This window comes from Hypanus sabinus, chromosome 1, assembly GCF_030144855.1.
Source record: "Hypanus sabinus isolate sHypSab1 chromosome 1, sHypSab1.hap1, whole genome shotgun sequence".
Taxonomy (NCBI): Eukaryota; Metazoa; Chordata; class Chondrichthyes; order Myliobatiformes; family Dasyatidae; genus Hypanus; species Hypanus sabinus.
This window is the reverse complement of record NC_082706.1, coordinates 4,387,592-4,400,454: the sequence shown is the minus strand read 5'-3', so window position 1 is coordinate 4,400,454 and position 12,863 is coordinate 4,387,592. Positions and strand designations below refer to the sequence as shown.

General features: G+C 43.9%; 1 protein-coding gene across 3 annotated transcripts in view; it reads right to left on the bottom strand.

Moving 5' to 3' along the window:
• Positions 1-12,863, bottom strand: part of piwil2 (piwi-like RNA-mediated gene silencing 2) — a 126,859-nt gene that overhangs the window by 113,865 nt on the left and 131 nt on the right. For 2 of the 3 annotated variants that reach the window (XM_059961320.1, XM_059961374.1), the window contains exons 2-3: positions 9,664-9,884; positions 3,531-3,639 (exon numbers count right to left, since the gene is read on the bottom strand). In XM_059961320.1, the coding sequence (XP_059817303.1) occupies positions 3,531-3,639; positions 9,664-9,876 (322 nt within the window). In that variant the 5' untranslated portion in view covers positions 9,877-9,884. Of the gene's footprint in view, positions 1-3,530; positions 3,640-4,626; positions 4,829-9,663; positions 9,885-12,863 lie in introns of those variants that run through there. The other variant, XM_059961422.1, reaches the window with a different exon arrangement.

Genomic DNA, 12,863 nt, shown 5'->3' with positions numbered 1-12,863 from the left:
CAGACTGGACAGCTCGTCTAGTGAGGTGTATGGGGTAAAACTGAGGAATAAGAATGGTATGACCACATTAATGGAAACATATAAACACCACCCAACACTTGGCAGAATTTAGGGGAGCAAATTTGTAGAAAGATCGCAGTCTGTTGCAAGAAACGATGTTGTGATAGTCAGTGATTTTAACTTTCAATTTATTGACTGGGACATCCATACTGTAAAAGGACTGGAAGGGAAAGAGCTCAAATGTGCTCAGGACAGTTTCCTTAATCAATACACAAGATCCAATTAAGAAAGTGCAATACTGGATCTCCTATTCGGAGGCGAGTCAGGGTTGGTAGAAGTTAGTGTAGGGGAACACTTTCCATCTAGTGATCGTAATACCATTAGATTCAAAGTAATTATGTAAAAAGATTGTTCTGTTCCTTGGGTTGAGACTAATTTGGAGAGAGGACATTTTGGTGGTATCAGAAAGGATCTGGTAAGTTTGGATTAGGACAGGTTGTTTTCCGGCAAAGGTGTACTTAGTAAATGGGAAGCCTTCAAGAGTGAAACTTTGAGAGTATAGACTTTTTGTTTATTCCTGTCAGAATAAAAGGCAAGGGTAACAGATTTAGGGAACCTTGGTATTCAAGAGATACTGAGTCCCTGGTTAACAAAAAAGAGGGAGGTGTATAGTAGGTACAGGCAGGCATCAACTAATCAGGTACTGGAGCATAAGAAATGCAAAAGAACAATTAAAGAAATCAGGAGAGCTAAAAGAAAGCACAAGGTTGCTCTAGCAGACAAGGTGAAGGAAAATCTTTTGGGCTTCTACAGATATACTAAAGGGATAGCAAAGGACAAAATTGGTCCCCTGGAAGATAAGACTTGTAATCTATGCATGGAGCTGAAAGAGATGGGAGGATCTTAAATTGATATTTTTGCCATCTATATTTAATTGGGAGACAGACAGAATCTATAGAGGTGAGGCAGAGCAGTAGTGAGGTCATGGAGCCTATACAGATTACAGAGGTGGTCTTTGCTGTCTTGGGGCATATTAGACAATAGACAGTAGGTGCAGGAGTAGGCCATTCAGCCTTTCTAGCCAGCACCGCCATTCACTGTGATTATGGCTGATCATACACAATCAGTACCCCGTTCCTGCCCTCTCCCCATATCCCTTGATCCCGCTATCTATAAGAACTCTATCTAACTCTCTTTTGAATGCACCCAGAGACTTGGCCTCCACTGCCTTCTGGGGCAGAGCATTCCACATATCCACCACTCTCTGGGTGAAAGTTTTTCCGCATCCCTGTTCTAAATGGCCTACCCCTTATTCTTAAACTGTGGCCTCTAGTTCTGGACTCACCCATTAGCGGGAACATGCTTCCTGCCTCCAGCGTGTCCAATCCCTTAATAATCTTATACGTTTCAATCAGATCCCCTCTCATCCTTCTAAATTCCAGTGTATACAAGCCCAGTCGCTCCAACCTTTCAACATATGACAGTCCTGCCATTCCGGGAATTAACCTCGTGAACCTACGCTGTACTCCCTGAATAGCAAGAATGTCCTTCCTCAAATTTGGAGACCAAATTAGGGTGGTTAAGTCTCCAGGACCAGACAAAGTGTTCCTTGGATCCTGTGGGAGGCAAGTGCAAAAATTGCAGGAGCCCCTAGCAGAAACAGTCAAAACATCCCTAGCCACCGGTGAGGTGCTGGAGGTTTGGAGGGTAGCTAATGTTGTTCCATTGTTTAAGAAAGCCTCTAAGAATAAGCCAGATAGGGCTTTGGGAAATGCCACCATGCTTCCGGCACCTTTAAACATCAGTGATGTGCTAATTTGAGGCAGTATTCACACATGCTGTATGATTTAAGAGGAAGCCAACTGATCTAAGAGTCATAATCAGAATTAGTTAGAAGTAAAATGACTCGGGATGTGAGCCTGAGATTTCAGAATAAGGTTTTGATTGGAAGCCACACTGAACAGCAAGGTGAACCAATCCACTGCTGTCAGCCAAGCAGAATCTGAAAGAAACAAGAAGACTGACATCCCTCTGACTGACAGTTGTAAATGCTCCCAAGTGGGTATGGGTTTGATGGCTATTTACAATAACAGTGGCATTTTGGTCTTGCGTCTTGCCTTTCTCACTTCCCTCTCTTTTTAAATGAGAACTATCAGTAACTCATGTCTGAGGTAGGCAGCACACAAGAATGACACAATTATTATAAACATTACAGACACTAATACCCCTGGAATCACTGTCCTGGAAACTTAGCTGGATAGCTAAAATAGATACTGTGACAGTGGATGACTCACTTTGTGACAGACAGAAACCTTTCCACTATTCATAAGGAACAAGCAAGAGACTTTGTTCGTTTGGATGCTGACAACACTGAAAAAAAATTAATTCACTTCCAGAATCCACAACCCATTGATTACCATCCAGAATCTTCAACATCGATTTCCTGCATCTTCTCACTGGCTCCAGCGCAGTGTAGGTGTGATTTTTATTTTTCCTCCCCACGCCTCAAGTGGCACATCATTTGGCAATTTTGCCATTTCGTTAGCATTTATTTAGTGCATAAGTGGGCTGCATCGATATTTTGCATTGCTTATAACTGTGCTACCTGTACTGGGTGGTGGGGTGGATATACAGCTCTCTGCTAGCTTGTAGATCACCCTTGGGCAAGGTGTAATATCTGCTTAGCCCCATGATCAGGGTCACACAAAGCCATGGGAGCAGGTGGTGGATGGCCATATGAGCAGCTGGTACATATCGCAAGTCCTGGTTATGCAAGCACCAGTGCCAGGCAGACAAGCTGAAGAGTATTGATAATGGCCAGGGTCACCGGCCTTGTAAATACACTGCCCAGATGGCGGCAATGGTAAACCACTTCTGTGGAAAAATTTGCCAAGAACAATCATTGTTGTGGATAGACCATGATTACCCATGTCACACGACATGGCACATAATGATGATGTCATCTACTTTCTAAAACTTTGACTTCTCCATTCCCATTTGTCTGTGCTCTCTTCACAATAAATCCTCTTACTGCACTTATTAGACCATGGGTTTGGCAAGACTCACTGTCCTTGGAAAGGTCAATAACTTAATACATGCAGAGAAGAAAGTATTTGATTTTTTTCTAATCACAGAATAAGGTATCACTGACACATTGTGAAATTTGTTGTTTTGTAGCAGCAGTACAGTGCAATATATGAAATATACTATAAATTATAACAAGATATATACATATTAAAAGTAGTAGTGCAAAAAGAACAAAAATAATGTGGCTGCATTTATGGACTTTTCAGAAATCTGATGGTGAGGGAAAGAAGCGGCTCCTAAAATGTTGAATGTGTGCTGGGATGATGCTAACCTGCAGCATAGTGTAGTTGAGCTGAATGGCCTGTTTCAATGCAGAAACTCAGTGGATCTGTGTGAAAAACGCTCCTGTCATTTGCCACTGGATTGGGGGATGGTTTACAGTGGGGAGGTGACACTTTTCACCAACAACTTCTAAGGTATCAATCCTGGCAGCAGGTTCTTACCTAAGAGTGGAGCTGAGGGTCTCTGACTGAGATGGTCTCCTCGGCTGTAAGCTTCAAACTGTGGCAGTGAGCCGAGATTACGCAGCAGTTCCCCTGAGCGACCCAGAGGCTGTGGAAACAGGCAGAGTGTTAGGGGAAAAATTGCATTTCTGTGGCATGTTTTCTGAAACACTGGGCTGCCATACTGCATTAGTCTATACAAGAGGCTCATGGACTACTTGCTTAATGATATTGGTCCACAACATGAAAAAGGTTGGGAACCTCTGGTTTATCCGATACTTTACACTACCAAACAAGGAAAAGTCTTATTGAATCCCTTTGCTTCGTTATGAGCAAATAATCAATTTTAATCCAATCTGTTGAAAAAAAAAATGTAATGGAGACAGCCCAGTCTATCACGAGCAAAGGCCTCCTCATCATTGTACACATTTACAAGCTGCACTGTCACAAGAAAACAGCATCCATCATCAGGGCCCCAATCATCCAGTCCATATTCTCTTCTCACTACCATCAGGCAGGAGGCATGGGAGCCTGGAGGACTACACTAACAGGTTCAGGAATAGTTACAACCTGCAATCATCAGGCTCCTGAACCATTGTAGATAACTTCACTCACCTCAACACTGAACTGATTCCATAGTCTACAGACTCACTTTCAAGGACTCTACAACTCATGCTCTCAGTATTATTTATTTTTCATCATTTACACGATTTGTCTTTTTTTGCACATTAGTTCTGTCAGTCTTTGTTATTTACAGCTTTTCATAAATTCTAGTGTATTTCTTTATTTTCCTGTAAATAGCTGCAAGAAAATGAATTTCTGGGTAAGATATGGTAACTGTAAGAGCCATGCATCTGTTCTCCATCTGCTTATTATGTTTATTATGGTAACTATTCATATGAGTGGTGTGTGGCAAAAGTGAAGGGAGTAAGTTATGTATCTGTTTTTAGTTTGCAGTAGCTGGGGACTGGCTGAGGTTATATCTTTTGCTGACTACTCAATAACGCTTAGCTAACACTTGGGTGCACTTCAGTTTCATCACTTCAAGATGTACATTTGCTAATTGCTAATAAGGAATCAAAAACATATCTTCAACCTTTGGAGCAATCACTATTGGAGTGAGGGCGCGTCATGCAAGTAGAACATATCCGTAGGGTCGCCGGCAGCAACAATCGTTCTGGTTTGGTTTGGCCACGACAGCAACATATACTGTACATACTTCGATAATAAATTTACTTTGAACTTTGAAATTAATTCCACCAATGAGGGCAAATGAGACCTTGATTACAATATGTCATCTGCAAAAAAGAATCACAAGCTGAGATTCATTTATTTATCCCATGTGCATTGAAACAAAACACAGCATGAAATGCATCATTGCATTAATAACCAACACAAGCTAAGGATGTGCTGGGGGCAGCTCACAAGTGTATTTTAGATAATATGTACTGCAAAACACGATCACCCCTTTGAGTAGCACCCAACAGAGATGGACACACCATACCTCTGTTGGATCAGGGAGTAAATTATTATATTTCATGTCATTTGTTATGCGTCCTGAAAATGTTCATAGTCACCTATATAGGTGTAGTTGGTGAATTTTCCAATAATTCTAGTATAGATGATTTCTAGAAGCTTCTCAGTAGGTATCCTGCCACTTCAAACCTGGCTATTTCATTCAATTCTATCTTATCAATGCTTTTATTTCTGATCTGATTATGATGACTACTTCTTCACCTTGTTTGCTCTTTTCATTTGTTACATTTAATAAATGGCTGCAACGGATAAGCTTTGTGTCTCCTTCTTGACTTCTGAACAGCCTCTGGCCCAGTATCACCAGATCCAAAACTTTTATCTTGCTTGTCACTGCCTCACCAAAGCAGCCAGCATAATTAAAGATTATACCCACCCTAGCCATTCTCTCTTCTACCTCCTCCCATCAGGCAGAAGATACAAAAGCTTAAAGCACAGACACAAAGCTTCAACACAGCTCTCTGTAAATAGCTCCGTAGTATAATAAATTGGACTTTCGATCTCACAATCGACACTGTAATAATCTTGCACTTCACTGTTTACCTGCACTGTACTTCCTTTGTAGCTATTGCACCTCACTCTGCATCTGTGCAATTAGACCTGTTTTAGCTTAATACACTGTGCAATGAACTGATCCCTATGAATAGTATGCAGGACAAGCTGCTCACTGTATCTCAGTATAAATGAGAATAATAAACCAATTCCAACAGCAATATACAAGTGGAGTTCTGCGAAGTTTCCCCAGTTTTCTGTAAGGGTGTAGACAGGGGTAGTGTGTGCATATAATCACGCTGGGCAGACGCATACCTCCTATGTCATGGAACATTATAGTACAGGCCCTTCAGCCCATGATGTTGTGCTGACCTTTTAACCTACTCCAAGATTGATTTAACTCATCTCTCTACACTACCCTCCATTTTTTCATCATAAACAGAGAGATCATGTCAGTGGCCAATGAAAGCAATTACAATTCACCACAGGCTCGGAGCCTGAAATGCCAAAAGAGCAAAGGGAAATGGCAGTAGAAGCAGCTTGGAACTAAAGCAAGCATTTCCAATGTGCCCAAGCTTGTGTTTTCGGGGAAACAACTTAATGAAGAATTCATCTGGAATCTGCTTGGAGGTTAACTATAGGGTATAGGTAAAGGCTGGAGGTAATTGCACTGATTTCCACCCCCTCATATAGTGCAATCCAGTTAACAATGATTTACTGAATGGACAGGAGAAGCAGATACAACAAACTTTCAAAGAACTGAATACATAATTGTAGAACTAAAACTTGCAGCACTGCACACAACTGGGCAGCACTGCAAGGTTTAATCATGTTTTTAAAACACGTGTAACCTCAGCCCATTCCCATTCACCTACCACTGAAACAGGTCTACAGTTCAGGCCATCCCCCTGGCCCAACACTCATCTCTGGAGCATCTTGACAGTAAAGAGACCTACGTCAGACTATAGTTTATTTATTGCAGTTCAGCCTTCAATACGATAATTCCAAGCAAACTCATCACCAAACTCCAGACCCTAGGAGTCAATGTCTGTCTCTCTCTCTGCACTGGATCCTTGACTTCTTAACTGCAATCAGCAAGGAGAGACAGCAATTATTCTAAACACTGATGTTCGATAAGATTGTGTCCTCAGCTCTCTACGCTGCTCCCTGTGCATCCATGACTGTGTGGCTAGATTCTGCTCGAACTCCATCTACAAATGATATCACTGTAGGGAGCCGCATCTCAAATAATGACGAGTCAGAGTACAGGAAGGAGATAGACAGCTTAGTGACATTGTGTCATGACAACCTTCCCTCAATGTCAACAACAAAGCTGATCATTGACTTTAGAAAGGGAAATGGTGCACCGCACTTTCCAATACTTTATTCTACATTGTTATTACTGTGTGGCCACAACTGTACTGTTCTGCTGATAATTCTGTGCACCTTCATCTTTTAACAAATTATTTTATTTTAATTAGAGATACAGCACAGAACAGTCCCTTTCAGCCCAATGAGATTCAGGGCCTAGCAACCCGAGCCTAATTACAGGACAATCTACAGTGACCAAATAACTTACTAACTGGTACATCTTTGGACTGTGGGAGGAAACCAGAGCACCCCAAGGAAAACAATATGGGTCATGGGGGGGGGGGGGAAGAAACAATACAATCTCCAAAAAACGGCGCCAGAATTGATCTCCGGAACTCCCCAAGTTGTAATCAAGTAATCTCCCTGAGCAGCGCCATCATTTCAATGTGCTTCAAAGCCGCCACCATCGTCCCTGTGCCAAAGAAGTCTTCAGTGTCCTGCCTCAACGACTACCGTCCCATTGCACTTACATCCATCATCATGAAGTGTTTCAAGAGGCTCATCATGAGGCACATAAAGACCCTGCTGCCCCCCTCACTGGACCCCCTGCAGTTCACATATCATCCCAATCGCTCAACAAACGACGCCATCACCATCACCCTCCACCTGGACAAAAAAAGACACATATGTTCGGATGTTATTCATAGATTTCAGTTCAGCATTCAACACAATCATCCCTCAGTACCTGATTGGAAAGCTGAGCCTACTGGGTCTGAACACCTCCCTCTGTAACTGGATCCTAGACTTCCTGACTGGGAGACCTGTCAGTCCGGATCAGGAGCAGCATCTCCAACACCATCACACTGAGCATGGGAGCTCTCCCAGGGCTGTGTGCTCAGTCCACTGCTGTTCACTCTGCTGACCCATGACTGTGCTGCAACAAGTTCACCGATGACACCACCGTGGTGGGTCTCATCAGCAAGAACGACGAGCTGACCCATGACTGTGCTGCATCAAGTTCACCGATGACACCACCGTGGTGGGTCTCATCAGCAAGAACGACGAGTCAGCACACAGAGAGGAGGTGCAGAGGATAACAAACTGGTGCAGAAACAACAACCTGTCTCTGAATGTGAACAAAATGAAAGAGATGGTTGTTGACTTCAGGAGGGCACAGAGCAACCACTCCCCGCTGAACATCTATGGCTCCTCGGTAGAGATCATTAAGAGCACCATATTTCTTGGTGTTCACCTGGCGGAGAATCTCACCTGGTCCCTCAACACCAGCTCCATAGCAAAGAAATCCCAGCAGCGTCTCTACTTTCTGTGAAGGCTGAGAAAAGTCCATCTCCCATTCCCCCCCCCCCCCCCCCCCATCCAATCCTCATCATATTCTACAGAGATTGAATTGAGAGCATCCTGAGCAGCTACATCACTGCCTGGTTCGGGAATTGCACTGTCTTGGATCGCAAGACCCTGCTGCAGATAGTGAGGTCAGCTGATAAGATCATCGGGGTCTCTCTTCCCGCTATTACAGACATTTACACCGCACTAACACTAAAGCTAACAGTATTGTGAAGGACCCCACACACCCCTCAAACTCTTCTCCCTCTTGCCATCTAGTAAAAGGTACCAAAGCATTTGGGCTCTCACAACTAGACTGTGCAGCAGTTTCTTCCCCCAAGCCATCATACTCCTCAATACTCCGAGTCTAGACTGTCATCTACATCATTATTATATTGTAATTTGTCCTCTACTGTGCCTATTGTCTTACTTATTAATTATTAATTACTGCCCTGCACTGTTTCATGCAATTTATGTAGTCCTGTGCAGGTCTGTAGTCTAGTGCAGATTTTATGTTGTTTTACATAGTCTGGTGTAGCCTTGTGCTGTCTCACATAGTCTAGCGTAGATTTGTGTTGTTTCATGTAGCACCAGGGTCTTGGAAGAACGTTGTTTCGCTTTTACTGTGTACTGTTCCAACAGTTAATGGTCGAAATGACAGTAAAAGCAACTTTTGAACTTTAAGTGCTGTGTCATGACCATGATTGTGCTTGGGAAATTTTTCTACAGGTGTGGTTTGCTCTTGCCTTCTGCTAGGCAGTATCTTTACAAGACCAGTGACCCCAGCCATAATCAATACTCTTCAGAGATTGTCTGCCTGGCGTCAGTGGTCACATAACCAGGATTTGTGATCTGCACCAGCTGCTCATATGACCGTTCACTGCCTGCTCCCATGCCTCCATGTGATCCTGATTGGGGGCTAAGCAGGTGCTACACCCTGCCCAAAGGTGATCTGCAGGCTAGTGCAGAGGAGCACCTTAGACCTCATTTGGTAGAGCTGCATCTCCACCCCAAGTTGTAATACTGTATATATAGTAGAGTATGTTATATACTGCAATACTTATATTTTTGAAATGCTACATCCAAGATAAATGAAGGCAGAAAACAGAAGTTCCTTGTTCAATTCTATAACATATAACACAGTACAGACTCTCCAGCTCACAATGTTGTGCCAACCTTTTAATACTCTAAGATCAATCTCACTCTTCCCTCACATGCCCCTCCATTTTCCTATCATCCATGGGTCTATCAGTTTCTTAAATGTCCCTCACGTATCTGCCTCTACCACCACCCCCAGCAGAACATTCCACATATCCACTGCTCTCTGTGTAAAAAAAACACTTCAGATATCTCCACTATACTTTCCTTCAATCACCTTAAAATTATGCCCAAATTTTCCAAAGCATTTATATTTCTAAGAAACAGATCTATGGTGCACTGCCTTCCGATTTACCAAGGATTGTACATGTTGCTGGAAAATCAGCGATGGACGTGGTGCAAGTTCCACAGGTCGTTGTACATCATCTCCTGGTGACTGAGACCTCTGAGGTCTCACGCTAGGATGTGTTCTCCCTCGTGCTACCTCCACTCCAGATTCAGGAGAACGCGGGTCAGTTGTTGGACGAGGCGGCCCATCCCTGAAAGGGAATCTGGTCCACCCAGACATCCAGCTACCTGTGAAACAAAACATCATTGATAAAAGCTCATACTCTAGCATTCAAGCATTTGGCTTGTGTAAAATACCAATTCCTGAGCCACATTTAATAATCCATTTTGGCAGTTACACAGCATAGTCTTCACATCTCCATCCCAAATTCAAGTCCCAATCAAGAGATTCCTACTCAAAATCCAGGTTGACACTCCCAGCACAGCTCTGAAATAGTGTGCCTGTCCTTGGCTCAATAACAGTGGAGCATTGCTTGCCTGGGGTCACCTTTCTGCAAATCAAACACTAACCTGAGAGCCTATCTTCCCAAAATTGTGACAACAAAAGACCCTTGTTTAAAAAGGATAACAAATCCCATGACATCCTGAAACAAATTAAAAGCTCATATTGTCGCATTCGAGTGTTTAGGATGTGAAAACTATAGAAAGGGTGCAGAGGAGATTTCCAAGGATGATGCTTGGAGAGCATGCCTTGAGAATAGGTTGAGTGAACTTGGCCTTTTTTCCTTGGAGCGATGGAGGTTAAGATGTGACCTGATAGAGGTGTATAAGATGATGAGAAGCATTGATCATGTGGACAGTCGGAGACTTTCTCCCAGGGCTGAAATGGCTAACAGGAGGGGGCACAGTTTTAAGGTACTTGGAAGCAGATACAGAGATATCAGGGGTAAGGTTTTTTTTATATAAATGCAGAGAGTGGTGAATGCATGGAATGGGCTGCCGGCGATGGTGGTGAAGTGGGATACGATAGGATCTTTTAAGAGACTCCTGGATAGGGACATGGAGCTTAGTAAAATAGAGAGCTATGAGTAACCCCAGGCAATTTCTAACGTACATGTTTGTCACAGCATTGTTGGTCGAAGGGCCTGTATTGTGCTGCAGACTTTCTAGGTTTCAAATTCCATTCTTCAGTAAGTAGCTTTTAACCCAACAAATTGCCATATTCTGATTTGTGTAATGCTCAGACTAATTCATTACCCAAAATGTCTGTGGTGATGTAATGAAAGGCACTGTGAGAAAGCAAGCCTGTCCCTTCATTACTGCCCCCAATCATATCGCCTATTATGGAGCACAGAAATCAGCCTGCCTACCTAATCAAGCAACACTCTGACCTAAATAACCATCCCAAAGCCGTTCATTCCTTTCTTCAGATTCAAATTCAATCACATTTATCTATCACGTGTACATCAAAACATAGTGAAATGTGTGGATCCAAGGATCCACACCCAAGGATCAGCTTGGGGGCAGTCTTCAAGTATCACATATCACCAGCAGTGTATTGCCATGTTCAGAAGATCAACAAAAACAGCACCGATAATAAAGAGCAAGAATAAGCCATTTCCCCCCTCCCCACACACAGGCCTCCACCCAAGGAAAGGCCCCTTCTAATCCCACCTCAACTAACACCTTTCACCACCAGCGACGTTGCTGCTGAGAAACATCCTAAAATGCGCTGGGACACTAGTGATATGACCTAGGGTCATTGGGTGTTTCAGGTCTTTCAACATCCAGGTGACCCAGCCAGGGCTGATCAGGCAGTGGTTTTGAGTCCTAGCAGCCTTGGCCTCTTAATCCATGGCCATCTGGAGGCTTGCTCAGCAGCCTCTGTAATGGTTCTGATGGCCTTGCAGCCCCCATAACGCCAAGGAGAAAGCCAGCAAACCTGTCCTCCAACACTCCTCTGCCAACTCCTGGTACTTGACAAATACTCTATTGCTAGTCCAGTCACAGCCTGAAAATGGAAGGACATACCTTTAGAAGAGAGGGGAACCGGAATTTCTTCAGAGTGTGAATCTGTGAAAGTCATTACCTTAGCCTGCTGTGGAAGCCAAATCATTGTGTATAATTAAACCAGAGCATGATTGGTTCTTGATTAGGAAGCAACACACACAAAAAATTGGAGGAACTCAGCAGGTCAGGTAGTATCTATGGAAATGAATAAACAGTCAACATTTTGGGCCGAGAACCTTCTTCAGTGCTGGAAAGGAAGGATGAAGATGTCAGAATAAAAAAGGTGGGGAGGGGAAGGAGGATAGCTAGAGGTTATAGGTGAAGCCAGATGGGTAGGAAAGGTAAAGGGCTGGAGAGGAAGGAAGGAAGGAAGGAAAGTGGACCATAGGAGAAAGGGAAGGACGGGGGCCCAAAGGGAAGTAATAGGCAGGTGAGAAGAGGTAGGAGGCCAGAGTGGGGAAAGAGGGGAGGGGAAGGAGGATTTTTTAAACCATAAGAAATTAATATTGATGCCATCAGGTTGTAAGCTACAGACAGCTGTTGCTCCTCAAACCAAGGGGTGGCCTCATCTTGGCACAGACATGACAGAACAGGAATTGGATTTGCAATGAAAATGCTTGGCCATGGGGAAGTTCCACTTTTGGCAGATGGAGCAGTCCCCCAATTTACAACAGGTCTCCCCAGTGTGGAGGCCACATCAGGAGGGGATGATAAGGGTGTCTAAAGTTACAGAGAAAAGATACAAAAACAGGGCTTTCTCCTTCCCTCATGTTCTACTCGCATTAGGGTTAGGGTTACTTCTCACCTATCACCTCCCCTGGGTGCTCTCCACCTTTTTTCTCCCATGGCCCACTCTCCTCTCCATCAAGCTCCTTCTTCTCCAGACCTTCAACTTTTCCCCCCGCCTGGCTTCGCCTGTCACCTTCTAGCTAGTCCTCCTTCGCCACCCCAGCTGTTTTATCCTGTCATCTTCTCAGTCCTGAAGGAGGGTCTCAGCTCGAAGAATCTACTCATTTCCACAGATGTCGCCTGACCTGCTGAGTTCCTCCAACGTTTGTGTGAGTTGCTTAGGAAAACAGGGCGGGCGGAAAATAAGTCGAATTAGTAGGGTCGCAGCGCAAAGCGTCGACTGTCCATACCCCTCCCAGCTGACCTGCTGAGTGTGTGACTCACTACTCCGACCTGGCCAACGCCCTCCCCGCCTTCTCCCTCCATATGGGCAATCTTTGCCCTCTTCCCCTTCTCTGGAGCATAGTG